The sequence below is a fragment of the Nipponia nippon genome, unplaced genomic scaffold (genome assembly GCF_047370975.1).
Source record: "Nipponia nippon isolate SJK-2023a ecotype South Korea unplaced genomic scaffold, ASM4737097v1 scaffold_5, whole genome shotgun sequence".
NCBI classification, from domain to species: Eukaryota; Metazoa; Chordata; class Aves; order Pelecaniformes; family Threskiornithidae; genus Nipponia; species Nipponia nippon.
Window position 1 is genome coordinate 68111780 of NW_028262369.1, and position 27477 is coordinate 68139256.

The following is a 27477-nucleotide window of genomic DNA, read 5'->3' on the forward strand; positions in this document are numbered from 1 at the left end:
TTGTACAATTTGCTTGCAGTGCTTAAATGTTACCCAGCTGCTACGGTACTATGGTTTGGAAACCAGCTCTCCAATATCTCCTGAAATATTTATATATATGTGTCCTGCTTTGCTATACCAGATTGAGCGAAGGCTTTGTATTGTACATTATGATGAGCTTGAAGATTTTATGAAAAGTAAAAATGCATCAATTGAGAATAAAGATACAACAGGTGCATCAGGTAGGTGTGTAATGTCTAAAGCCTTCAAAATTATTTTGCATTGTAAATATTAACTTCAAAGTTTGAAATGTCATACAACTTACCATTGACTGTAAAGAAATGGTTGAAATTCAACATATTTACTAGAAGAAATTTGAGACAGCATGCTCCTTTAAGCCAGGAGACACAGTATCCTGTTTGCTGGTATAACAGCTTCTCCTGAGTAACCGTGGCTACCTTTCTTTCTTGTACATTTTATCTTTTTTCATTATTTTCACTTTTTATTTTATGTTTGCTTGTTTTTATTTCTTTTTTTGTCTTCTATCATTGAGGCCTAACGTCCTATCATTGGCCCTATAGCCTAGGCATTTTGGCCTGGATTCTTCCCACATATCTATAGACGTTGGACTCTTTTGTAGTAGGAACATAGGCAAGGTACAGAATCTTGGGAGACAGAAGGACCTCTAGGGATGAGCAAGTCCAACCACAGTTTTGGATTATTTCCATCATTTAAAATATGTTATGTCTTTTTCTCTGAGTGTGACTGAGCTGGTTCATATGTTTATCTCAAAGTTGGAAAGTTGCAGTGTTATTTTGGCACAAATTTTCTTAATAAATTTGACCTGGGTATATTCATTCAGGAATAGAGAACAGCACCTTCATCACAGTTCATTCACAGGAAAATATGATTTCAGGTGTTACTCTTTTTGTATACTAGCAGTGATGCAAATTTGTAGAATTGACATCCAGAATTTTTTGTGACCTTAAGAAATATAAAAACTTAAGCAAGATACAAGAGCATTTAAATTGCCATTTCTGACAACAGTTCCCTTTTCTGACTTCCAATCTATACTAGTCCTCTCTTAAGCATATGAGAAGTATTCAGTCAAAATCCTCTGTTGGCAGTTTTAATTTTTTCTTTTTTGTATGTGCCTTGAGTAAAAATAAGTAGACTTTTTTTTCTTCTTACCATAGTTCTAATCTAAAAATATTTTTACTATTGTTAAAGCAATTACATTAAGAGCAGCGTCTGTTGCTGTGGTTTCATAACTGAGTATACTTTTAAAATACATGTTTACTACTGCTATCTTTCATAAATTGTAATGGAACTGTTGACAGATGTTCAGCTGTGGTGAAATATTAAAAATCTAAAAAATCTTGGGCACAATGTCCATGTTTTGAAAATAAAAATATTGGTAATTGTGAATATCGATTAGTACATAGGTGCTTATTAGCATTGGTGGAAATAAAGTTTGAAGTAACTACATTCTCATAGATGTTAGTAACTGTTGGAAAGAATGCATTGCTGGTAATCTTTCTTTACAATGCTGGAGTCATTAAAATATTTGACTTGTTATACATAAATCTCCTATAGTGACACAGCTGCTATCTTGTTAACTGTTCAAAGATTGCTGTAAACCGAACATCCTGCATGTTTTATATGGCAGCAAATTGTTTTGCGGGGTAGTCTTATTGTAGTAAGAGTTGACCCCTGCCTTATTACCAAGAGGATTTGTAGAGTAGCTCTAAGCATTTTCTGCCAATTAAAATGTTGAAACATTTGTGTACAAAACTGTCATGTTTCACATGGTTTGAACCAGTTTAATTAGAAAGTTTCTACAGATGAGTGCTTCTTTTTAAGAGAATGCATTTTCTTCCTCTGTAATGAGTAAAGGAGTTGATGAATAACTCAGCTTGAAGACCTTTAACATTTTAAGAGACTTAATTTGCAAAATTAGTGAACTTTATTGTGAACATTTAAGATGTTTTATGGCATCTGATATCTTGAGCATAAATAACACATTTGCCAGTTAATTGTAAAAAATTTGTTTTTAATTTACTGATTTGGCTCTGAAAACAAACAGTAGCCTCTAAAACAGGTCAACTTGATTAGATAATGACAAATCATTCTTCATAATAATTTCCTGTATACTGTTTTATTAACTACAGTGAGACTTCAGTTGATGTAATAATCATTTTCCCTTCTTAAGTAAGGAGGTGAATCACAAAATAACAAATCTTAACTGGTATATGGGGATTGTGGGAGGTGCAGGACAAATGTCAGTCAGAGTAACTTAACCTGCAGGTTGTAGGATCCTACTAAAATGAAAACGTGTGCTTACCTGAGCTAAGGTAAACATTTTTAGATAGAAATATTTGCCAAAGTTAGGAGGATGCAGACATTTTTAAACACTAGCTTTCTGTGGTTTTTTTTAGTTTTAATTAAAGCTTTCAAAAAACCTTAATACACCAGTGCTGCTTCTATTCATTGATACTAACCTGTAAGGTTTCCATTAGTTATGATAGTGCAGATTTCTAAAGCAAAGTAATTTAACTGATGACCAAAACCTTATGAAACCATGTTGGGTTTTCTTCCTGTAATTTACAGATGGTTCTGTAGCATCTTCTAATAGAGGATTTTCAAGTGCTTATACATACATCTGAGCTTTCACTTCGTACCTGTTGGAAGAGGTGGCACTGTTATCATTGAGGGCTCCTACTTAACTTAACTTAAAAGGAAAGGTACACCCTCCTGTGAGTCAAGCTAATAGAAGTGATACAAGTAAACAGTACGCAATTTTTTTAAAGATGGAGATCGGTTAGAGGTGTTGATTAAAAGTATTTCAGATCAGATATATCTTGTAAATCTGCCTGTACAGATGCCAGTGTTCCCTAGAGCTTACCATTCCCTGAACCCAGGAAGGCTTTGCTTCAGTGGAGCCTTTCTGTTAGCTTGCTATTTTGTTAAAGCTTGCAGATAGCTAACTGTTCTCAGCCTTCCAAGGAGTCTACCGTACTACCCTTTTAGTCTGTTTTAATTCACAGATAGCTGTCCAAATCCGGTGCGAGCAGCCGTCTTCTGTTTGCTACCCACTGTTTGAACAGAGATCCCTTACTGAAGAAATTGTTCAGTCACCTCCCTCTTGTTTTCTTCCACAGAAATATTTTATAAGCCAGTGCATAATAACTTCACCTCATTGACCAAGCTTTGTACAGTATTCCTAGGAGTGTTAAACACTGAGATCCTTTATAACTTAAGAGCTCTTGCAGTGTTCATAATATTGCATATTAGTTCCACTTCTGTAATATTTCAGCGTTTTGAACACTACAGTTGAATTAAATCCTTGAATAAAATTTTGTGTCAGAATTTTGTCTTAAGTCTTCCTTAGTGGTCTTTTTTGTATGAGGCGTGTTCGTACATATATGTAACTGTGGGGTCATGCACAGCTTTTGTATATAATGTATTTTTTATCTTTGACTTGACAGCAACCTTTTGCTGATAGTTTTGGTTCCGTACTATTTTTTAAGAGTTTGAACAGAAACAGAAGCTGATGACCAACATCTGAGAGATGCACAGATTCCGTATTCTAATTCTCATATGCCTCATCTTAATCATGGTGCCATGTTTAGATACTGTATCATTCGTAAGAGCATGTAAGCCCTTCAGAGATGCGTTTGCCAAATCTGTGCTATGATACATGAAACTTAAGACAGTTTGCATAATCTCCTTTCCATTTTTCTCCATGTAAGGCTGTTGGTCATTTAACCTGGCGCTTAACATCATCATGTCTGTGTCCAGATTGGAGATCCAATGTCCTGCCAAATGGCTGTGTAATTTTTATTTGGGCTACTTGTGCATGCATGCATGATTCCATATTGAATTACAAGTCCATCTATGCTGTTTCTTTCAGCAGAGCCTGTTAATCCAGAGTACATGATTGAAGTGCTCTGGGGGTGAATCAAGGCTGTGTAGTGGCAGTATTTTGGTCGGCAGGGTCCTGCTTCCACTCTAGACCTACTTTTGTATTCCCATTTTCCAACTTCTGTTTTTTAGTTCCTCATCTGATGGCAGTCTTTGCCTTCTTACCAGCTCTCTGTTTTCCTCTCGGTATCAATATGCATTTCAGTGTACACCGCATACTTTCTAAAGCTTTTTCCAGTCAGTTTCTCCTGGTGGATGTGCTCTTGTACCCTTTGCATTTGAATTGGATTGTTTCCTTTTCTGCAGTGTTGTGGAATGACAGCTGACTTTGTAAGAATGAATATCCCAAAACAAACTGTAAAACGGCAGATGTTGTAACTTCTGGTGTTGAACCAGACCAGGCCTGCATTAGCCACGATTCTAATGGCAAAGTCTTGTCAAATCTGACCTGTAGCATTTTTGGTACAGATAGAATTCTTGGGACATTTGACTGCTAAATTACAAAATTCATTGAACAGCTACAACATATTCATTCCTCCTCTCTTCTCTTTTCCCCTCCATACCCCCCATTTCCCAGGATGTTTTCCCTCACTTGATGAAAAATGAGTGGACCTTCATAGATGTAAGGAAAGTCAGATCATGCACCGAAGTATGGAGATGTTAATAATTTTAAATCAGGAGTTGTTAACTTCCATTAAAGTTGGCAAACGGTGTAGACATTTTTGATTAAGAAGGAAACGAGGAAAAAAACCTGGAAAAACCTGAAGCATTTAGGCTAAAACTTAAAATAAATAAAGAAAAAAAAAAAAAGTTCAGATTGAGGAAACCATGTTCATGAAAGATCTCAGCCCAAACAGTTAATGTTTGTAAAATAGGAGCACCAACTATTCCTGTCTTTGGGACTGTGAACCTTTTGAACTGTATTGTTGGAATTAAACAATTTTTACTTACTGTTCTTTGAAGTTTCTGTGATGGCAAAAAACAAGAGAAGCGATAGAGGAGCAGAGAGAGAGGAAAAAAAAACACAACAGTTTTTAATTCTTAGCCTTGCTGATGACTTCAAAAAGTAGAAGAAGAAATATTTTATTAGGATGAGATGCTGACTGCAAAAGCCATGCTTCATTGCTTATAGGATCTGTTTCTTGTGTAATTCCTCCTTTTCCACGTCATATAGAAATTTGCACATTTTCCCTAATTAACAGGATTATGTTGAGTGTGCTGTATCCCATTATCACTTTTTTTCTTCTATTGACAACAACAGAGGTTCTCAGAAAAATGTATACTGCTTTTTGTTGGTAGCAAGTTGCTTTCAGCTCTTCAAGTTCTTATTATAGCATTTGATTTTAAAGTTCCTCTGTCAAAGGTTGAGTCTTACTTCTCATAAAAATGTATGTTTTAAAGCAACAGGCAAGAGAACGGTGCCTAACTGAACACGTTCCTCCTAACAAAGGAGGAGAAATATCGATTCCAGTTAAATTTTGCATCAGAATCATGTTAAAAACAAATGTTAAATATGAATTAGCGCTCATAGAGCCCTAGTAAGTTAAGCAGTGGAGATGTTTGTGTTCCAACAGGAAATCTTTTGCTTTTTGTGTTTCATTAAGGGCTACAGAGCTAAGCCTGGAACTTACAATCAGGAAGAATTGCTGGGCTCTTTTTAGCTGATTGTCTTCTGCTGTCTTTCACTATATTGTACTGCACTGTGAATAAGCCTGTGTGGTTTTTGCTGTGGACTTCAGTACTGCCTTCATATTTTTCGGCACCTTTTGAATGAGCAATCACACAACTTAGGTTAAAGGAAAGTCACCTTCTTAAGAGATAGTTGAAAGTCATTAATCAGTCTTTAAAGTTTTACAGGTATTGTTCTGATAACCTTTCTGTATTCATTTCTTCCCACAGCCTGGTTTTGTGGTATCATCTCTATCACCGTCATTAGCCTGCTTTCCTTGCTAGGTGTGATCTTGATTCCCATCATTAACCAATGGTGCTTCAAATTTCTTCTAACTTTCTTGGTAGCTCTGGCTGTAGGAACAATGAGTGGAGATGCACTACTCCATCTGTTGCCACATGTAAGTATTGTTTCCTTACCTTTTATTCTTAATTGTAGCTGTATATAGAATTTTCAAAGAATTATTTGACAAGTATCAACAAATAAATGTTCACTGATGCAGATGTAGATTGACTTGACCATGAGGGACATCCTGAAACAGTGTTTGAGACTTTCTGTTAACAAAAAGAAAGGAAATGTGTGTTTCTTAAAAAAAGTTGTATATTCATAGTTCAACTTCTGTCAGAGTATTTTAAAACACCTAATGAGACCAACAAGAGTATTTTAAACTTAGCAGTATTACTGACTCTTGTCTACTGATACTTGTGTATCAGTACCACCTAGAAGTATTTCAGGGGGATTAACCTTCCTGGTTATGAGCTTTTGGGGAGAAAGTAACCTCTAACTTACTGAATCAAGAAATTGCCCAAGTTCCTGGGTAGGTAAGCAGTTTTTAATTTGTGATGGTATACTGTAATTCGTAGAAGGGGAAATGTTTTCTAAAATTTTGTTACACTAATTCTTTTAGCAAAAAGACTAATGTTTACATGTTTTCTTTGTGTAAATTTTAATACAAATTTTTGGTCATGTATTTTTTTTGAAAGTTTATATTTCAGATCAGAATTAAGGCTTTAATTGACTGTGATAGTGTAAAAAAAATCATGAGGTTTGGTTGCTGATGGGAGCGTAGGAGTGGTAATTCCTTGTGACATTTCCGAGTGTTAGTCTCATTATCTCTAGCATTGTGACAGAAAAAAAGCTGAAGCTAGATTATCTCTCCCTCCCCTCATAAAAATTTCCCAGAGAAATACTTTTATATCGATTAGGGTAATGAATAGTCTAATGAAAAATTTCTATGGTAAAATGTGTTTGTATAAAAAAAGAAAAAAACAACCCACAACCCAACTTTTAAAGTCTTTTTATGCTACTTTTCTGGCGAGGTTACATATTTTGTCATCTGAGCTCAGAGGCATTTCAGTCTCCTGATAGCACCAGCTCATGCTGTGTTGTTATTTTCTCTCCTAATAGTCACATGGAGGCCACAACCACAGTCACCACCATGGCCAAGGTCATGTTCATGAACACAAGCGTTCTCATCGACATGCCCACGGACATGGAGTACGGACTGAAGGCTTTCTAGAAGAGAATGATCCAGTGCTGAAAGGTCTTGTGGCACTTGGAGGCATTTATGTTTTGTTCATCATTGAACATTGTATAAGAATGTACAAGCATTACAATAAACAAAAGGTACGCACTAAAATTGCATGCTATTTTAAAATACATTACCTCAACTTATCTTCCAAGTGTTGAGGAATTGTCTGTGATGATTCATTATTCTGTGAACATGAACAAGTGCTGCTAATCTGCATTCTGTTTGATTTTATGTGAGGAAACCCTTTTCTAACAGAGGTTGCTTTTCTTAGCAAGGTAATTTGGGAAGACAAAGTCGAAATGTGATGGAGGAGGCTGCAGCTTCTTGGCCAGATAATATTTGGAGGTAGATCCAAGTAAAAGAGATTACAGCTCTTTCTCTAAAGCATCGTGATCTTTTTTGCAAAAATATGAAAAGCAGTATCTAAGAAAGAACTGGTAATGGAGCCAGACGATTGTCAGACAATTTACAAGAAATTTGTATACTGTATACTATTAGCTAACGATGCAAGTGTAACAGAGGTTTTTCCACATGAGAAAATGCCAAAACTTGCAAACCTCCTGCTTTCTCTAAGTTGCCAATCAAATTTTAACTTGTTTGCCTGAAAATTATTGGATTTTTAGGGCTGGGAGCGTGCTGTATTCATGATGGTGGTATGAAAGGAGAGAGAACCTCGGGGGGGGGGGGGGGGGGTGAGCAGTGGGTAGAAATTCAAGCCACCAAAGACCCATATTCTTTCAACAGTCATTCTAAATACACTTTTAACTTTTGTCTCCATCATTCGACTTTGAGGAGAAAATGGTATTGGTGAAACTATAACTGCTTCTCCCAAAATGAGTGTGGAAAAATTTAAAGTTCGCTGTTTCACGTCAGACTTGCTGCCCCAGCTGGACAGGCAGCAAAGATTTTCTGTGTTGGAGAAGGCATTTCTTAGATCCTCAGATAAAGAGATAAAGGCTGTCACATTGAGCGTATCTTCTTTGAGATTAATTAAATAATTAAATCCCCTAGGCTGCTTTGGCAAATCTATGATCTCTGTTGTATGGGCTGCAGACAGGAAGATAGCAAGCTTTTCTCTAAAGGAAAAGACAAGGGTGTTATAGGAGTATAAAACTTAAAGTTGAACAAAATAGAGGAGCTGTTCATGCTGCATGCTTGCTTTCTTGAACAAAATAAGCCAATATAATAACTCTACATAGATGTGTTTCTGGGCTGTTAGAGCAATCCTTGTCATAATGTATGCTGTTACTGAAGTGAAATATTGTGTGTTTGTCAGTGAGTGACATTGTGTGGTAGGTAGCTAAGAATTTCCACTGGGATAGATATCATTGCTGAGCCTTACAAAGGTTAATATTCTGTAGTCACATACTTCTGTTAGGCATATTAAGAGAGAGTAATCTAGTCTATTTTGAAGAGATTTTTTGACAACATTTCAGTTTCTTTTATTTCCATTGATGTCCTTTCACAAACCAGATATTATCTGTTTCCTGTTGCAGAGTAAGCAGAAATGGTGCAAGAAAAAACAGACTGAAGAATCACCAATTGGAAGGAAACTTTCTGATCACAAATTAAATAATAGACCAGATGCTGACTGGCTTCAGCTCAAACCCCTTGCAGGTAGGCATTTATTTTCAGAATTTTCTCTGACTATGAGATTCAAAGTAATGGCATGTCACCTATGGCATGTAACTTCTTGTACAGTTTTACTGCTATTATGCAAATCATTGTTAATAAGACTTAATAGGCTTTCCCTATTAAATCTGTTTTTATTTTGTTTTCCTTAGATCTGAGAGCACTCTGAAAACTTCCTAATATGCCATACAAATGGTTCTCAGACTTCTGAAGCAGTCAGGTTTTGGGTGGCTGTGGTTCTTCAGGGTTTTGGGTTTTTTTATTTGTTTGGTTTGGGGGTGTTTTTTGGTTAAGCTGTGCCTGACTAGCTCAGCCCTGGCAAAAATTAGACCAAAAATGAACACAAACAACCTGAAAGGGGATATCTATTACACTTTGAAGATTCCAGCCTCTGACCAATTATAGTTTGGCTGAGAAGGCTAAACAAAATTAATTTCTTTTCATAAATACAACCAGGTATCCTGAATATTCCTCAAGTATCCAAAACAACTTTCACATACCGTTCCTTCATGACAGTCTGAATGCTCAAGCAGAATGTACCCAGAAGGAATGCTGTATCACCCTGCTTGAAGGGGTAAGGGAAGGGGAAGGGCTTTGCTTCATAAACTTCCCTTTCCGTTGCCTGCATGGCTGCTGAATTAATTTGTTGATGAAGAATCCATAGGCTATATTTACACAAATGCAGTTTTGTTAATTTGAATGGTTTGTAGAAGGGAGAGTTAGGACTGTAGCCTTCTCCACTCAAACAACTTCAAATGGCATTTGGGACATTGACATAGAACATAGAAAGACTTTCCGCTGTGAGGATGGTGGTACATATATTGGAACTGTCTTCATTTCCTTTTAATGGGTGATCAGAGGTATTCTGCTTCTAATTACATGGAGTACGTACTGGTTTTATAACACTGTTCCTCTGAAAGTGCGCTGTTATGATCAGTAAATCATTCATACCACAGGCGCTGGAAGCCTATGCTGAATTTGAACTTTGAACTGCAGTGCTACTACCACTGACCTGAGTGGCCATTCCATTTCTTTTTAAACAGCCTCCAAATGATGTTTAAAAGCCTGTTTATCTAGAACTTTGTCTGCTGCTTAGGTACTCTGTGCCTGGTTTCTTAATTCCGCTTACTGTTTGCTTATTTTTGACTCAGAAATATTTTTGTTGAATTATTGTGAGCTAATAGCTTGATTGTCCAGAACTGATTTTTTTTCCACAACTGGTTTTGTTTCCTGGAGCATAGATTGCCTGTTTAATTTATTTATTAATACTTCAGAAATATTAGTAGACTTAAAATTTATGCACATATGCCTTCTGCATTGTTTTCACTTTGTATTTCTGTGTAAAAATGGCTTTGATTGCTAGCAGGGTAATGACCTACATTGAAGGAGCTCACTGTATGACACAAGCGTCCGACACAAAGATGCATGCGATACAGAAACCGTTTAAAGATCTGTTGCATAGGTGGCAGATCCTCGTGTGCTTCAGCGAAGGCTAAGTTGTGACCTGCGTGGGCAGGTAGCCAGTTAAGGTTTCCTGAGCCATGCAGATTCCATCTGCAGCATACAAGACATTATTATCGTTCTGGCAGCTCTCCTTTTCCAATGTTGAACCATAAACTTTGTCAGTAGCAAAATTACAGATACAAGCCTAGGTCGGGCTAAAACTGACTTTGTGTGCTGTGGATACAAGTGCTGTTGCCTTGTAGTGGAGACTTCTATATGCTGTACATGCAAATTAGCGAAAAAATGGGGCAGTGAGAAATGCATTTTTTTGGCTGAATGTTGACAACAAAGTTATTAGATTGGTATGTGTTAAAATACTTCTTTTGCTTTTGCAAAGCAGTTAAATTCTTAGCTCAATGATGCAGTAGTTGCTGGTGATATTTTAAATAGGAACTAATGCAGTGTTTCTCCCAGCTGGCTTCAACATAGGAGCAGACGACTCAGTTTTATCTGAAGATCGACTCAATGAAACTGAACTGACTGACTTAGATGGCCAGCTGGAATCCCCTCCCAAAAACTTCTTGTCTGTAGAAGAGGACAACAATATGCACCATGCCCACAATGATGTCTCACATGCTGCTCAAGAGCATGATCTTCATGATTCAGAGTACGACAGCCATGGCGAAGATAAAATGATAGCTAGAAAACACAGTCACCACTGGCATCACAAACATTCCCATCATTCCCATGGCCACTGTCATTCTGGAAAAGACCTGAAAGATACTGGGATAGCTAATATTGCTTGGATGGTAATTATGGGAGATGGCATTCACAACTTTAGTGATGGCTTAGCAATCGGTAAGCAAAAGCACTGAGTATTTCTCAACAGTTTCTTCTTACCTTTAGTAACTTCGGTAGTATTTTACTTATCAGTGATCACGGGTAAGGCTTCCAGTTAGCTCCTGTGGTTACCGGCATTGTTTAATCTCCTTCAGAGCAGAAATTAAAAGGCCATCAATTGTAATAGTCTTCCCTTTGTTAATATTCTGTGACTATTTCCGCCAAGATTACTGTATTGATAGTAGTGACAGTAGCAATCTCTGCCAAATAAAGATAGGTGCAGACAAACCTCTGTATGAATTATGGAGCACACATAATGCACATTTGTTCTTTGGGTCTTAGGACTTGCGTTTGAATAATAAATAAGTTCCTTTCAGTCTTATTTATAATGATATTTATTTATAATAATAACAACACTATTTCTGTTATTATTAATACATAGAATTGTACAGTACTTTTAAATAATAAATGTACAATGAGTCAGGTTACAGAAATGATACCAAAAAAAAGGTGCTACCAAGGATAATTTAATTTTTGTTTGAGCAAAGTATTGTTTTGGCTTATGGTCGGTATAGATCTGTTTCTAGCCAAATGCAGAAGAAATTGAAGTACCAAACAGATTTTATTAGATTTATTAAATCAACTTTGATTCACATAAACCTCTAAATGTGATTTGAGCTGTAAAACACGTTAATCTGAATATATGCCATACAAGTCAAAATGATGGTGAGAGTACTTTTAATTTTTTACTAAGGTAGCTACTAAGAGTACACAGGGTTCTGAACTACCAGCAGAAGGAACATACCCATTTTGAAGGATGGGGGATAAACTACTTATTAGGGTCGGAGTTAACAATGGAGTCTAATAGTTTCTCCACTTTCTCCAAACAATTTCTAAAGAAATTGAACTCCATAAAACTTAACTTTTTGCTTCATTTTCACATTAAGGTAAGGCATTGAGACAGTGGCTTCTAAGGCCAAAAAGAATCACTACGCCATCTGTTGAGAACTTCACTATATTGCAACTCCATTTCTAAATATTCCTGTCTCAAGCCCAGACAGCTGATTCTTTGGTAAAATGTAGATTTTAGAAAGCATGTTCATCTTTTTAATATATCAAGTTTTGAGAAATCCAGAGGAAAGTTAAATTCCCTCTGTGTCTTCAGAATATGTCCTCTCTTTCTACTCTCTTTTTGCCTGTTTTGACTGCTCACTGCAGGCTCTTCTTGTGCCTTTCTCTGCTACAGTACAGAAATTTTATACCAGTTTTCTCATCTCAGAATTATTTAAGGTATGAACTTAAAGTTGATTGAATTAAATTAGCTCACACAAAAGTTACTGAAAGAGGTTTATGCCAATGTTTTTCTCCTTATTATTTTCCCAGTCTGGCTTATTAATGTTGCTGATATGTGCTCTACAAATAAACATAAAGGAAATAGAGAGGTTATGGGTTAAATATTAGTTTGGATTTCCAGCCTGGAAAGCAGAGAGCTAGACTGTTGCTTGTGTGCATTCTTAACTGTCCTGATGTACTTAAGAGTTCCTAAAAATGTAGAAGTGGTGCTGTTTATTAGCTTGTTGCCTTAATGTCTTTGATTTGCTCAGTTGTGTTCTCCCAGGATTTGTCTTTCAGATAAACAGAGTAATAAAGTATGCAGTGGTAATGCACATCCAGGTTACTTACAGTATTTTCAGTTTATATACAGACAGGACACAGACATAATGAAAAAATATTAGAGCATGCCTTCTAACCGAAGGGTGTCATCTCTGGAAAGTCTGTTGATTAAATTTTCTGACTTGAAAATAATAAAATATCATTTGAATCCTTTTTTTTTTTTTTTTTTTTCCTAGGAGCAGCTTTTAGTGCTGGACTGACAGGAGGAATTAGTACATCTATAGCAGTATTCTGTCATGAGCTTCCCCATGAATTAGGTAACTAATAATATAAACTCAATGTGTTCAGTCTTTTCATCTGTAGAAAATATGTATCAAAGCTGTTGTGATACTCATCCTGATAAACATAATGCAATGCAGATGCTGCAAGGGTGACCAGAACTTGAGAGTAACGGAGCAATATTGCTTCAGAGTACATAATGAGAATATTAATACAGGATTCTTCTGGCGGGTATCTAGTTACAGCAGTTCTGTAAGCTTTTTGAACATGTTTTTAAAATGTTCTTAGTAGCATACAGTTTACACTTTGGTGTTACACCTCTGCATTTTATAGAAAGCGTTTCACACTACTCTCTGTGGCATAGTCTTACACAAAGTTAAGTAAAGTTACATAAGTAAACATAAGTTTACGTAAGTAAAGTTCTTTGTGGAGATCTTCAGAAGATGCTTTGTACCAATTGTTGCTGAGTCCAGTAGGTGTGGATGACTATTTAGGGTAAAGCCTGTAGGCATTGTTGCCGGTGCCATTGATTCTTGCCCTAAATTGAAGCATTTCTTCGTGGGGTCAGCTAACCATGATGAAACCTGTTGTTTTCCTGTGAGCCGTAAGGCACATCGCATGAAATTTTAGTGCACCCTGAGACTTACAAAAGAGCAGCTAGACAGAGGAGAAGTCTTCTTTTTTGCCAGTAACGTGAAACTGTGTGAGATTAAACTGTGTATGTACTCACAGCTTGCTTACTTGATGAGCTGCGAACTCTGAATGATCAAAAGGAAGGTAAAACAAGTACTTCAAAAACCCTTAGAGGTGATGAGTGAAAGCATTTTATATAGGCAGATACTAAATATAAAGTAAGTAATGGTCACAGATGGGAAATAATAGAGCAGATGTTCATGGTTTGACAGTGGTGCTATACAATCATTAGTTAAGTGAAGCTGCTGCAGTATATAAAGGATTGCAATATATATTGGCGTGCTTATAACGTGCTAGGTTAACATGATTAAATTAACCTTGTATAAGAAGTGAATAGTTCACTGTACCTACTTTTTATTTTGATTCTAAGTTTTGATTCTAGGTTGAGCAATTAATTTCTAGCATATCTGACATGAGAATATTACATTAATTACCCTCATGACTGCATATCATCTTTCACTCCTCATGTTCACAAGAGTTCAGTTCAAAGGGAGTAAAACTATCAGAGCTGATTACAAGATAAAAATTTAGATCTTCATAGAACATCTACCTCTAATCAGCAATTTTAGCAGAGCTGTCCTGAACTCAAAATAAAACAGGTTAACCTGGCATGGCTTAAACCAGCAAACTGATTCAGCATAGATGTGAAGTCATTCTTTCTGAACGTAACTCTTCCTTTTCCTAGTGCCGTATTTCTCAAATTCATTGTCACCTTCTGTGGGGACTAATGCCTCATTATCTTCCTCTTGAATTTGCAGAATGAGGTGTATATAGCTAAGAGGAATTTTCGCAGATGTTGTTCAAAACTAAGCCTCTGCTTTTATGCGCTGTGAAGAGCTTCTGTGAAGCGAGGACAAGTCTGTATGCATAGACGTATTCTTTGTGGGAGGACCTGATCTGGACTCCTCAATTTACCTTTAACCATTAATCACTATCATTTTTCTGACAATAAGCGTGATGAATAGGCACCTTTAAATCATATTTTAATGAAGGGATTGCTGCACATAAATAAGTTCTTATAAGAGTTGTCATATCCTGTTGCCCAGTCTTCCTTTGAGCCTCTGTAGCAGCATTTTTACTTGGGCAATGCCTTGAGTTGGTGAGACAGTAAATGTAGGCTAATTTATCTACTTACTCTCCTGAGAAGCACTGATACTAAACCCCTGTGTTCTGTCTCCATTTTAGGTGACTTTGCTGTGCTTCTTAAAGCAGGTATGACAGTAAAGCAAGCCATTGTGTACAACCTCCTGTCTGCCATGATGGCTTACATAGGGATGCTGATAGGCACAGCGGTGGGACAGTATGCTAATAACATCACCTTGTGGATCTTCGCAATCACTGCAGGCATGTTCCTCTATGTGGCATTGGTTGACATGGTAAGATTGTTATGATTCTGTGTCATTTTTGCATTCCACGCGTAAAACCTAGGACTTGAAATGGAACCTACGACAGAACTTTTTTTGTTATAACACATAAAATATCTGTGGACAGTAGATGGCTGTTTCTGTTCTATGACTTTTAAAAAAGTTGCAGATATTTTGAGAGATGTAGTGAAGTTTTATAGTTGCTTGCCTGTTTGGATTTCTGCTACCGATGTCTGCCAGTGACTCCTGCTAAAATACAAAAACTACAGAGGGGCTGGGAAAGACACTCACACTTCCCACTAATAAACTAATAAAAATAATAACTTCCCACTAATAAAAATAGGATAATTCTCTCATTTTGTGGATGGGCATTATACGCTGGAATTCAATCCAGTATTTAGAACTGTTCTTCACTAAAATTTAATCTTCATAAATTTGATTCTGGAAAGCTTAGTCTGAACCCTTAGCATGAGTAGCTGGTAATACACAGCTCTTGTGGTGATGAGCTTTTTAAAAAATTATCTGGTGGGAAAATGCTGCTGCTTCAAGGACTTAGCTTTAGGTACATTATATTTAGTGTGTGTACACCGTAGATCCAGATTCTTCAGGCAGTAATGCACTTGTGCACGTGGTATCAGTCCATATTCAATCCTGATTTCTCTCCTAAGCAGCTTCAGAGCTGCATTTAAATAAGCTAATTTTCTCACTTCTTGTCTTTCCCAAGCGCAATGATGATGAGATCGGTTTTCATTTTTGGGGTATTTTGTAATGCTCTTTCTGCTTTAATATACAGGGAAAAAAGATGTATCGCTTCCCTGGATTTTAAGCACAGATCTTTTATGAAATTACTAACCAATTAAACTAGAAACTCCAACCTAGTTAAAGCTTTAATTCACAAGGGTTCAGACAGCTTTTTGTGGAGTGGCTCCCTGGATTTCCATTGCTTCATTCACAAACTACTCTTTCCTAGTACAGACATCTAAAGCAGAGGCGAGTTTCCTCACAGCTGTTATTTTTCTTCTCAAATAGACTAAGTAGCCATCTACGTATTATCAGTAGATTGCTACTTGGATCGCCTGGTGCGGATACATAGAGCTTACAGAAAAATACTTAAATGCGACTGGAGTTCTGGCTTTGAGCGATGTTCCAGTAGAGATTTTGTTTAACCTCATGTCATCTCCATAGAGGGCTGGGTTTACTGGACTGAGGACTAGTCTGTTTCAGTTTTCAGTTGTGGGTAAAATGGAATATTTTACTGTTCTGAAGTATTTTAAACCATGCATTTTCTTCAAATTTCATCAGAGATTTTGTTGCCCTATCTGGTAGCTCTGATAGCCTACACTGCTAGTTCTGCTCTCCTGCATACATTTGTGCTGACTATCCTGTTTTCAAACCACATTTTTTAGCAGCTTCCTCAAAAGTTAACTGGTGCAGGAATGAAATATGTGATGTTTGACTCTCACTGGCTGACTTGTCAAAGCAGGCAGGCATCTGTCAGTTACTTTAAGCCACAGACACAGACTTCGGGTTTCAGCAGTTCTCACTGAAACAGCATCACGTCTTTGTCAGATCACTGTCTGTGAGGCTGTCAGATGTCTGCTTTGGTGTGGGCTGATTGTATTATTTCCCTGGCGCCAACTAAAGCAGCTGACGTTATGAAGATCCCTTCCCTCTTTGCTGCTGTGGCCAATAGTTGCCAGTTCCAAGCCATGGCTGCTGAGTCTGGTTTCTCAGTGTCAGTGGTATCACTGAAGCGTGAGCGAAGACCACTGAAAGCAAGGGTTCGTTTTCCACTGAATTTCCTGGTATCGGCAGAAGCTGTCCTGGCCGTTCTGCCCTCTAGCAAATTTGCCTCTGCAGTTAGTTCTGTGTTCAGCGCTACTGCCACATCGGTGCTTAAGAAACTTAGTGTCGGTGGGGCTTCCAGCTTGCTTCTAGGTGGCATCCTCCACATCTGAGAATTTTCTCTTAAACTCAGCTTTGGTTCTGAAGATCCCATGTTAGTCCCATTTGTAGTCATCAAATGGGGGCTTGAGCACGGGTCGAGGTAGGACACAGTGGTGGAGGCTGCTCCTGTGACCCTTATCTCATTCAGTCCTGCTTGCCATTAGGTCTTTTATGACTAGGACTCATGGAAGGCAAGCATTGGCCATCACACCATGGGATATTTCACTTTGTTATGGAGAACTTTAATTTGTAAATATACTCTACTATATCTATTGTAAGGTAAATAAGTCCTTTTCAGGGCTTGCTAAATAGAGTGTCTGTGTAGTTGAGAGTGATCCTTCATGCAACTTTAGATGTTCTACAGTAGCCTGTAATTACTGAAATATCACTTGCTTGTAAGTCCTGTGGCTGATATTTATTTTCTGTACTTAATTTGACTGAAGACATCATGCATAACGGAAAGCAGTATTTTCATTCTTTTATTCCTTGTCCTTTTCCTCAGTCATCATAGTAGCAATCAAAGTCAAAGCCCAATGATCTGACTAAATAAGAGCAGGAAATGTTCTGCAAGACACACTTGAAACTGCATCAGATTTTTGTCTTGATGTTTCCATAATCTGCCTCCCTCTCAAAGACCTTATTTTCTTGTTATCTGACACTTAGTAAGAACAGATTCTGATCCCTCCCTAGCTTGACAGAGGTTCACATAGGTGCAGTTTCCTATCCGTGCCTTACACCGGCCCACTGAGAATGGACCTTTTGGTATTTTTGCATCGAATTGTCCTGAAGTTTGTCTAATTACGTGTTTTCTAATGGTAAGGATACTCCTCTTCAGTAGAACCTAAACTCAGGCCTTTCTAAATCCTTCAGGCTTTCCATGATTCTCATGACATTTCATTTGGTGATAACTGTCAGAAGAATAATCATAATATCCTCCTTCCTGACGCTGCTGGTTTGGTTTGAATGGGTGCACTGAATTTGCCTATATTCCTTCACAGTCCAACTTGAATCATATCTTACTGGAAAATAAATCTATCTATCATCTGTTATATTTTTTGTTCCTTATATCTCTAGGTCTGAAACTATAAGCTTTCAACTTCAAGAGGGTGTTTTTTTCTATTGACTGGACCAGACGCTTTATATGATCCCTGAAATTGGTCACATCAATAGCTAATAAAGCAAAAAGTTTAGTAATCTTTAGACATGTTGTCAAAGTAGATAACCAGCAGTGTTAAAGCCCATTATAGTAATGCTAAGGTGAAGCCTTTTTTTTCATCCAGAGCATGTTCCACCAGATCTCAAAAAACATCCGTGGCTTCTCTGAAAAATTTCTTATTCACGCCTGCCAAGCTGCTCTCTGAAGTCCCCTTTATACCGCCTTTAGCTACTGCACCACTGCAGAGACATCAGAGGTGAAGCAGTACTGTGCAGACCAGTTGGGCAGTGCCCATTCAAATGAGGTACTTCAAGATTTGCCTCCAGGTAAATGTGAATATGCAAGAGGTTCCTACAGTGCTGATGTGTACGGAGACTCTCTCTCAAAGATGGAAGGAGGGGTTTTTGCCAGTAACAAGTTCTCACAGGGCACAGCCTCCTTCCCTCTGAGTCTTTCCAGGACCCTTTCTACGCTGGCATTCTGCCGCTGAGGGAGAGCAAAGTGGCACTGGCCTGCTCTGCCTGCACGCTCAGGCTCTGAGAACAAGAAAGAAGAGCATGAGCACGCCTCTTCAGCTATGGCAACAGTAAAACATAACTATTTTGAAGACAGTGATGGGGAGTGTGCCCATAGTACTGGTTACTGTTAAATAACTTTTTTTTCTGTCTTAAAGAGGTCTGTTGCTTGCTGTTCAATTCCACAGTTTTGGGGATATATAACAGCTGTCACTGTCCGTAGCTAAGACTTCCACTTCTACGCATCATACTCTCCCTTTTCATGTCTGTGACCAGAAACCTTGGAAGTTACGGAGTCAGAGCACTGTGCTCTTCCTAGGTTTTGGAACAGATGCCATTCATTCTTAATGACTTAACAGGACTTTGTAATTTGGGGTAGCGCTTGCTGTTAAGCTGCCTGGCCTATTGTATAGGTGATAAACATTTTTCACACCAGTATATTTTTAATATTTAAATACTCGGTGGGTCAAGTTAATTGTCAGCTTTATGTATCTTTTTGAAATACAGTAATACAAGACCAGATGGGTAATACATTTGGGTTTTTTAGCAGATTTGATGCTCTCATAATTTGCCATGGTCTGTTGTGCAGTATTCAGGTACTCGGAATAACCAAAACTATTGTAGCCTAGCTATTGAAGGGCAATAAATAGAGACTTGTGCTGTGTATTACCTGATGTTTCCATTTTGTTCGGATTGTTTTTCTGTACTAAGTAAGTGTGTCTTGAAGGAATTCCTTCGTTTACCTCATGCTTTCTTTAATTAATTTCTTTGTAAAACATTTTCAGTTATTGCTCTTCTGTATGGGTGGCTGTGTAAGACACTTCATAATATTTCTTTTTACATCTTCCAAGTTCACTATTAGTTGTTGCCTTTGTCAGTACTATTTGACTTTTCTTCATAGGTGAGGAATATAAGGAATGTCCAGAGCTTTCAGAATCTTTTATAGCTTCGCACAGAATTTCTCTTTCTTGTAGCTATTATTCCCATATTTAAGAGGGAAATATATGTGAGTATGTGTAAGCATATAACATGACAAATGGATGGCTAAGTTAATCAGCAAAATCATTACAAAGGATATATTTATAGCAATGTAATTACTGTAGCAATAGTTAAAGCTTTGTATTATGTTTATTTGAGCATGACTTAATTTTAATTGCATAAAAGAACTCAAAAGAGCTGAACTTGAAGAATGCTGGGCTGGTCCTTAGCTTGAGGAAATTCAAGTTCAAGTAGAGCCAGTTAAAGCTTAAGACAAAAGTCAAAAGGAAAGGCATTTAGCATTTGTTTTGTAAATACATGATGTGATCATGTCTTTATCAAATGTAGTGGTTAGGTAGAGTTTCAGCTGTCCTAGTGTATTGTTTTTATAACTGAAGCCTGGAGTGTTTATTCTGGACAACAGCATCTTGTAAACTTGTCTGTGTATAAATGGAATAGCGGTGAAATAACTTTCTGACTCATTTTTCCTTTTAGCTTCCAGAAATGCTTCATGGAGATGGAGATAATGAAGAGCATGGTTATTGTCCTGTGGGGCAGTTCATTCTTCAGAATCTAGGCCTGCTTCTTGGATTTGCCATCATGCTGGTGATTGCCCTCTACGAAGATAAAATTGTGCTTGACATTCAGTTTTGACCTAATGCTGGTAATCACTGTGGTTACAATAATGTTACTGTATGGCTTTGAGTCTGCACTGTTTCACTGTACGCGCATTGCTCAGAGGAAGAGCAGTGGCTTGCACTACTTACACAAGTACAGTATATTCGTTTCCATGTAGGTTAACTTCTGCTTTTTTTCTAATTCAAATCAGATGAGATTACCCAATGCATCTTCTAAACTGAAGTGATGGACAATTAGGAAATACTAAATATGAGAAGTAAATGCCAAGTTCAGTGTACTGGGAAGCACTGCTTGCTTAAGAAAGAAAAAGTACAGTGAGTGATCTACTCATTTGGGAAAATACCATGTCATTAATGCGTTTGAACAGAACCCAGAAAATGTTACAGCTGAAATTCATACCTCTGCAAGGAACCTGAGTAAGCTTTTAGTGCCACATAAGTCTTAAGTAGTGTGTATATATATCTATATATATGTGTATAGATATATACAGAGAGAGATAGATATATATAGATGTGCATGCATATATATATATATATATATGTGCATGTATGTGTATGTATATACGTATTCATCCTGTGCTGATTCTTCTGCATAGTGGTGACTTGAAGTATTAAATCTTACAACAGCAGCACATGACTGGAAACCACTGTGCTGGTTTAAATTTTAAAAAAGAAATCCAAAACCTAAACACTGTTTAAATTCTTAGAGTATGTGTTAAGCTGCATCAGTATAAACTTCATGTGTAAGAAGGCAGGCTGTTGCAATATACACTGCAAAGTGCTATGTTCTGTCGAGGATCGGTTTGACGATGTTTTCCTGACTAAGATTTATTTGATGTTTGTTCCTTGATATTAGTAGGAAAATGCAAAATGCAGTAGAATTAGTGTTAGCTTGGGGAAATCCCTGATGTTGGAGTTATTGAGCTATTTCTGGTTCTTTTTTACAGATGCTAAACATGTGTTGTGTGCCACTTGCAGCATAAACTACTGAAGAATTGTGGCTGTGAATTTGTGCAAACTCTTTTAACAGAGAATCCGTATGGGAATTTCTCCATTTTTTTAACAATTATTTCGGAATGTTTTCTCCTCTTCATGTAAAACACTCCAAAGTGCAAGATGCTAGTTACTGAACCTGGGCACAAAGGTTAAATTATGCTCTGTGTATGTTGTACTGGTAGGTTATTTACAATACTGTAATATCAGATCAAAATCTGTTTCTACAATGCCTTGATATCAGACATTGTAGCACCAGCCATTTCTGGCAGTAGAGAGTATGTAAGAAGATTTCTACTTCCAGCATAAAGGAGTTAATTTCTATGATATTTTTTTACAATTTTGGTATTTAAATTGGATTATTAAAAAGCAGATGCGATAGATCCGTGGTATGTTTAATTTGGAAGGATAAACTGAAAATGTGGGCCTTAACTTGCTGGGATCAGCTGTCCTAGATCGGATTGTGCTGATATGCTTATATTGCCAGACATGAGTTAGTTCTTCTTGTACCCATCTCCTGAAAAAAAATGGTGAGTTTGTGAGGAGTGCAAGTTGATTCTGTAGTACCAGTCCTAAGCATGGTAGTAGCCTTTTTTAAAATGTACGGTTTGTCTTCTTTTATGTGTATGCCAGGTAAAAGCTGTATTTTGACCATGTGCCGCAAGTTTTGTTTCGGTCTGCTTGGTGCCAGTGTAGCTGCTAAAAACACTGATCCTAACACCTTTAATGAGAGCCAGTTGGTATCTTCATTCCATTTCAAGTTAATGTGTATTTCCTGTGGCCCTTTACTTTTTGAAGCTTCATTGGTCAATTTAGTTTTTACTGAGAGCAGCTCATGTATTTTAAAGATATCAGTTGGATCTTGCCAGTATTTCTTCCTAATGCAGTATCAAGAAACAGTATTAAGGGTCCATTTCAAAGAAGGGCGCAGTTTCTTCAGTGAAGAAGCCAAAAGCCCAGAGTTCGGGCATGCAGCCATTTGGTGCTCTGAACTCAGGTTTTCTTTTTTGTTCTTTAAACACGTTTACTGTTGGACCCTAATTAGCAAACACACCATTGTTAGCTTCAGATTACTGAATTTCTGCAGTTTAAAGATCCTGGGTGACATTTTTTTCATAGTGCCCATGTTAGGTCACTGAGCACCATTTTCAAAGAGACTTAACTCACTGGATACCTTCTGAGGATCTAAGTTTAAACAACCTATGTTTCTTATGTGTTAAACTGACCCTTAATCTTCCTTCTTTGTTATACTCGATAGAATTAAGGGGGGTCATTATGTGGTTGAACTGGTATTTTGTCACATCATTTTTTAAAGTTTATTTCTTTTAATTCTTTTCAAATGAAGATTTCTATATTTCAGGTAGTATATTTACTTTTGTATTAGTTGGAATATGGTTATAGCTTAATACACTGCCTCTGTAGGAAAATAGTGAACTTCCTTCCAAGACCATCTTCAGACAAGGGAAAAACATGGTCCTTGAAGGTAGGCACTGTATTTTTCATTAAATATGGGTTGTTTCCTTTTATTTTCTAGTATTTATTACAAGTTATGAAGAGCAGTGTAACAGCTGTGACGACTTCTATATGTTTCCACCAGTACTGAATTCCAAATGATTCTAATGTACGCTTTTGAGTCATGTTACAGACAATCTCAATTCCACTACATTTCTACTTGGCTTCAACATTCCATTCTGCTTGAATCCAGAGTCTTGTTTAACTTGTATTTGTTGGAGGGCATAAATGTTACTTGTATATTACAATGCTGTCACTGTGTGACATATCCCATATGAATTTTGATGTAGATCACATTGCACTCAATCCGCTGTGATTATGCTTAGAAAATATTGTAGTTGCTAGATGCAGTGTGATTTTTTTTTTTTTTTTCATTTTTTTTTTCTTTCCCCTCCCATTAACAATTGAGTCTATGGTTTAAAATGTGATTATGGTCCTATAAGATAACTTGCTGAGCTATCAGTCTTTTTGTTATAACTAAATCATTTTTTAAAATTTTATAAAGCTGGAAATGATCAAATGCTGTTTTGTTCATTGTCAACAGTGTTGTGTTCATTTTATGTATGTTCCTTATAAATAAGGAGCCTTCAGAAAATAAAATTATTCAAGGAGCAGATACTTTTGTTGGCTTTTATAAAGTTTTATTGTGCACATTTGTATTTTAGTATTTTGTTTCAAGTCTCGTGAAAGGCACAAATGCAACACTGTAAACAAACTCATTTTGATTTCTCTTTTTACGGGGCATTTCAGGACTGACGTGCATCCATTATAAGTGATCTGGAAAGCGCACCTACCTCCATAAATTGTGATAGCTTTATGAGTTAAGCTGACATAACAATGCCACGCCCCGTCTGATCCAGTGTTCTTGCGGTTTGTCTGAAGGGAGAGTCATGGCGATGACAAAGTTGGTGGAATGGCCTGTAGTTGACAAGACCCCTCTTCTCTCGCTGGTCTTGTACACTGGGGCCAGGTAACTTGGTCGCTGTGGAATGTCTGCTTTCTTACATGGCTTTAGCCATATCTGCAATAAAGAATAAAATAATCCTTTTCATCTCTGTTAAAAAAAAAAAAAATATGGAAACAGTCTTGGCTTGGCCAAAGCATTTTGACAGCATTGGGTTTTTGTTTTGCTTGCTTTTTAACAGATAGCCCTGAAAACCCATTTCTTGTTTCCTCTTATCAGATTGCTTCCTCTTCCAAAATACGCAACACCAAACTTCCTGTCACTGTCATTATTAGCAGAGGATTCTCAGCTCCTCTCAGACACTTGATTTGTATTTTAACACAAAACATTTCAATTCAATTGTTCTGGTTTTTTTTTAAAGAACTACCCTGTTACTTCCTTCAAGACTATAACTTAAGAGTATTAGTTCTACAGTATTTGTTGGTATATAGTACTATAAAATGGCACCAAACAAAAGATACTAACCACAGGTACTGTATCATAGAGGATTTTTGGATGAGATTCTCCTAGCTTCTTAGTTTGCCTGTTCCAGCGTGCTCCATCCAGGAACAATCCCTGAACGTAGACCCCTGAATCAGTTGGAAAAGATACCGGATGACACAAAAACTGAAAACGTCTTCTAGCTGAGAGCAGCAGCTAGTGCAACGCACTTTGCTAACTGTCAGTTGATTGTGTGGGACTTTTTGTCAATTCTGTGTGTTCCAAGAGATGATCAAGTAACGTTGAATACAACACAATCTTATACTGTATTACAATTTATTATGACAATTCCATAAAGATTTCTAAAGTTACAGTGTCTAGCGATATCAGTGTATCCAGCCTTTTTGAGTGACAGGTTAAAAATTATTCCAAAGTACAGGATACAATTTTTACAGTTGTCATTATTATAATGTTTCCAGACTTGGAGATTTGATCATGTAAACAGTCTTTCACTAGTTAGTCTTCGCGTTGTTTCATTGCTTATGTTTCAAATTGCCACTTGCTTATACCTTTCTAAAGCAGTTCATTAAAGGAGTAAAGTTAAAAAAAAAAAGTAAAATCTTTAAATGTTTAAAAAACATAAATATCTTTATCTTGACGTGTCATAATGTCATGACATAATGACATGACAGAGTGACAGCTGTCATTCTGTCAGCTTTCCAGAAGAAAACAATAAATTACAACAACATCTGTTTTTCATTGAACTTGCACCTTCTTGCTCTGTAGACTGAAAACTGTAACTTCTAAAACAAAAAAATAAACAAACCTGCCCCCAATAGAGAATGACTTGAAACTGACTGGATGTGGCTCTCCCAGGCAACCTGCCAAGCCTTTCTTTTTACACAACTTCCAGTCAAACTGATCCTCAGAGAAGTATTAAAAAGAGTTTTAAGAACAGTTCAGTTTAATCTCCTTTTTTTCTGAGGAAGAGCAAGCTAACAAATGTATCTGCAACTAGAAGGTAAGTAATATATAATTAAGTGGTTTGATAAAAAATAGGGCTTTTCCCCCCTTAGAGCAGTTCCCTGTTGCGATATGTTGTGATCATATCTATTAGATATTTTTCTAGGGATAGTTAAAGTAGCATACTCAACTTTGCTACTAAATGGTTGGTTTTCCTTGGCTTAGGAAAATATGCGTCTTCAGACATATATACTAATGGAGTGAAATAAAGGTGGGGGCGGGGGAGGCAAGCTAGATATCACTCGAGAGTTTGATCTGTTGTGGGAAGTTGGGGTAAGGAGTGTCCTCTGTTGGTGTTATTTTATATCTGCATGCTGATCCAGGAGGTGAACTAATCCCAACAGTTCTTAAGGACTTAAATAAATAGTATTTTGCTTCACGTCTTGTGCATCTCACAGGGAGCAGTGCAGTTGTGTATGTTTTCCTGCTGAATTCAGTAACTTAATTGCATAACTCTGAGTCTGCAAGTTAATGTTAACTTCTGAATACATCAGCAAAGGCAGATAACTGGGTCATGCATTTACTTACCATCTTCAGGACCAATTTCATATTCCTTATCTTCCAGCACTTCATAGTCAAATTCTAGTAAGTCTATTGGAATGGTGTATTTTCTGGCATAGTTCTGCTGGGCACCTGTTAAGAACGCTTGAGTGAAGAAGAATCCTGAAATCCAGAAGACTGGTGGAGTTCCATTTTCATACCACAGCTGCAGCAGCAAAAGAGAGAGGAGGAGAAAAGAAAAAAAAGGCGTGGGTTTTTTTTTTTTATACTACTTAGGAAAGCAGTTACCTTCTAAAATAACAGCAGAAGTGATTTCTCCCTTTGTGAATCCAGGATTGTCTTTTTCTTTTATGAAAGCAGTGGAACTTTGGATGGCTGCCAGGTCTTTTTAAACAAGATGTTTAAAATGTCACTAGCTTCTGTTTTTAAAAAAAAAAAGAACACAAAACAAAAACCCACCCTCAAACAAAAAAAAAAAACACACACACAAAAAAAAATACCAGTGCTGTTGCCTGGAAATACTTAGCTTATGTGAATGACTTAGTCTGAATGAGTCTGTTAAATACGCATCATCCTTGTATGTTCCTCAAATGAGTGTTCAGTTCTCCTTCTCTCCCTCATTATTGAAGGCCGTTCAGCATGCACCTTTGTTTCTCTGTGCAAATGACAGATTTTTTTTTCTAGGCTATTTTCTCTTTGAAAGGGTCGTATTTCCCTTCCAGGGCCAAAGTCACATGTTGTAAGCATGTACAGCAAGTTAAAGATGAGGAGTGATGATTTCCTCATGAGGAGGAGACGTGGCCTAATTAAACTTCTGTTGACTGCGGGGGGCGGGGGGGGTGTGGTTTTTTGTTAGGGGGTTCTTGTTTGGTTGTTGTTTGGGTTTTGGTTGCTTTTTGTTTAATAGCTTACACTGTGGAGGCCTCTGTATAAAAATCATTTTTAAAAATGCCAAAATTATTGGATTTGGTTGTAATATATGTAAAGGTCTGTTGCAATGGTGAATATTTACTGCATGCAAGAAGACCTTTTTCTCATTGTTGCAAATATCAGTTTTGAATAATGTCTGAAAAAATTTTGCTACAATTATCCGCTGCAGAGAATTACAATGAAGACAAGTAAACTAGTTGTCTCTACTAGTACCTAGTGTTCCTCCCAAGAAATAAAGAATCATCCTCATAGCTAGTGGCAGTTTTCCATTTGTACAAGTTTAATTTCTGTCCTGGATTCTGTTCAAGAAATGGCACTTTTGTTCTTTATGCATACTGCTGTCAGGCTTGCTACAGATGACAGTGGAAGTTACTGAGGTGTGTTGACTGGCTGATGTGTGTCCAAAAACATAAACAGAGATTCTCTGGAAATGCAGATTTTGTGAATATCCTTCTAGACCTGAAACTGGATGCTGCTTTTGATTTTTTTAAATTTTTTTTTTAATTTACTTACAATTTTTGTTCCTAGATCTTTTGTCTAGCTTGGGACCTGTTCTTAAAACAGGTATGGAGTCGGCTACCTGCTATGAGATTGGTTTTCTTCAGTTGATTGAGATTACTAAGCCACAGAATGGTGCTGAGACTCTAGATATTACTCATTTAAAGTCAGGTTTGGGAATCTGCACTCTTACAGGTGAAGGAACCCCACTGACGCTCCCTAATTCATCCAGCTTTCTTCTCCAGCAGTCTACTGAAAGCTTGGTATTTGACTTTAACATAAGATTCTGTGTTAAAATGTTTTACTAATATAAGTTTGCTCACTGGAAAAGAAACTCAACAGTATTTTCCAAAGTTCTATTTTAATTAACTTCATTACCACCACCAGATCTGTATGCAGTTTAAGAGGCCTTCAGTAAATCCACTTCAGAAGGC

The 27477-nt window shown here is 37.1% G+C and overlaps 2 protein-coding genes across 8 annotated transcripts in view; one reads left to right on the top strand and one right to left on the bottom strand.

Annotated features, from left to right (window-relative positions):
• The window catches only part of SLC39A10 (solute carrier family 39 member 10), a 52757-nt gene extending 29436 nt beyond the window's left edge, over positions 1–23321 (top strand). For 2 of the 7 annotated variants that reach the window (XM_087731023.1, XM_087731022.1), the window contains exons 3-10: positions 20–221; positions 5803–5972; positions 6980–7198; positions 8600–8720; positions 10653–11036; positions 12869–12949; positions 14790–14980; positions 20060–23321. In XM_087731023.1, coding sequence (XP_087587149.1) covers positions 20–221; positions 5803–5972; positions 6980–7198; positions 8600–8720; positions 10653–11036; positions 12869–12949; positions 14790–14980; positions 20060–20218 — 1527 coding nt within the window. In that variant the 3' untranslated portion in view covers positions 20219–23321. The remainder of the gene's footprint in view (positions 1–19; positions 222–5802; positions 5973–6979; positions 7199–8599; positions 8721–10652; positions 11037–12868; positions 12950–14789; positions 14981–20059) is intronic. The other 5 variants (XR_015698676.1, XM_087731019.1, XM_087731020.1 and 2 more) reach the window with 5 other exon arrangements.
• Positions 23322–23431: 110 nt separating this feature from the next.
• The window catches only part of DNAH7 (dynein axonemal heavy chain 7), a 118944-nt gene continuing 114898 nt past the window's right edge, over positions 23432–27477 (bottom strand). The window contains exons 62-64 of the mRNA XM_087731018.1: positions 25643–25820; positions 24137–24240; positions 23432–23728 (exon numbers count right to left, since the gene is read on the bottom strand). Coding sequence (XP_087587144.1) covers positions 23522–23728; positions 24137–24240; positions 25643–25820 — 489 coding nt within the window. The 3' untranslated portion in view covers positions 23432–23521. The remainder of the gene's footprint in view (positions 23729–24136; positions 24241–25642; positions 25821–27477) is intronic.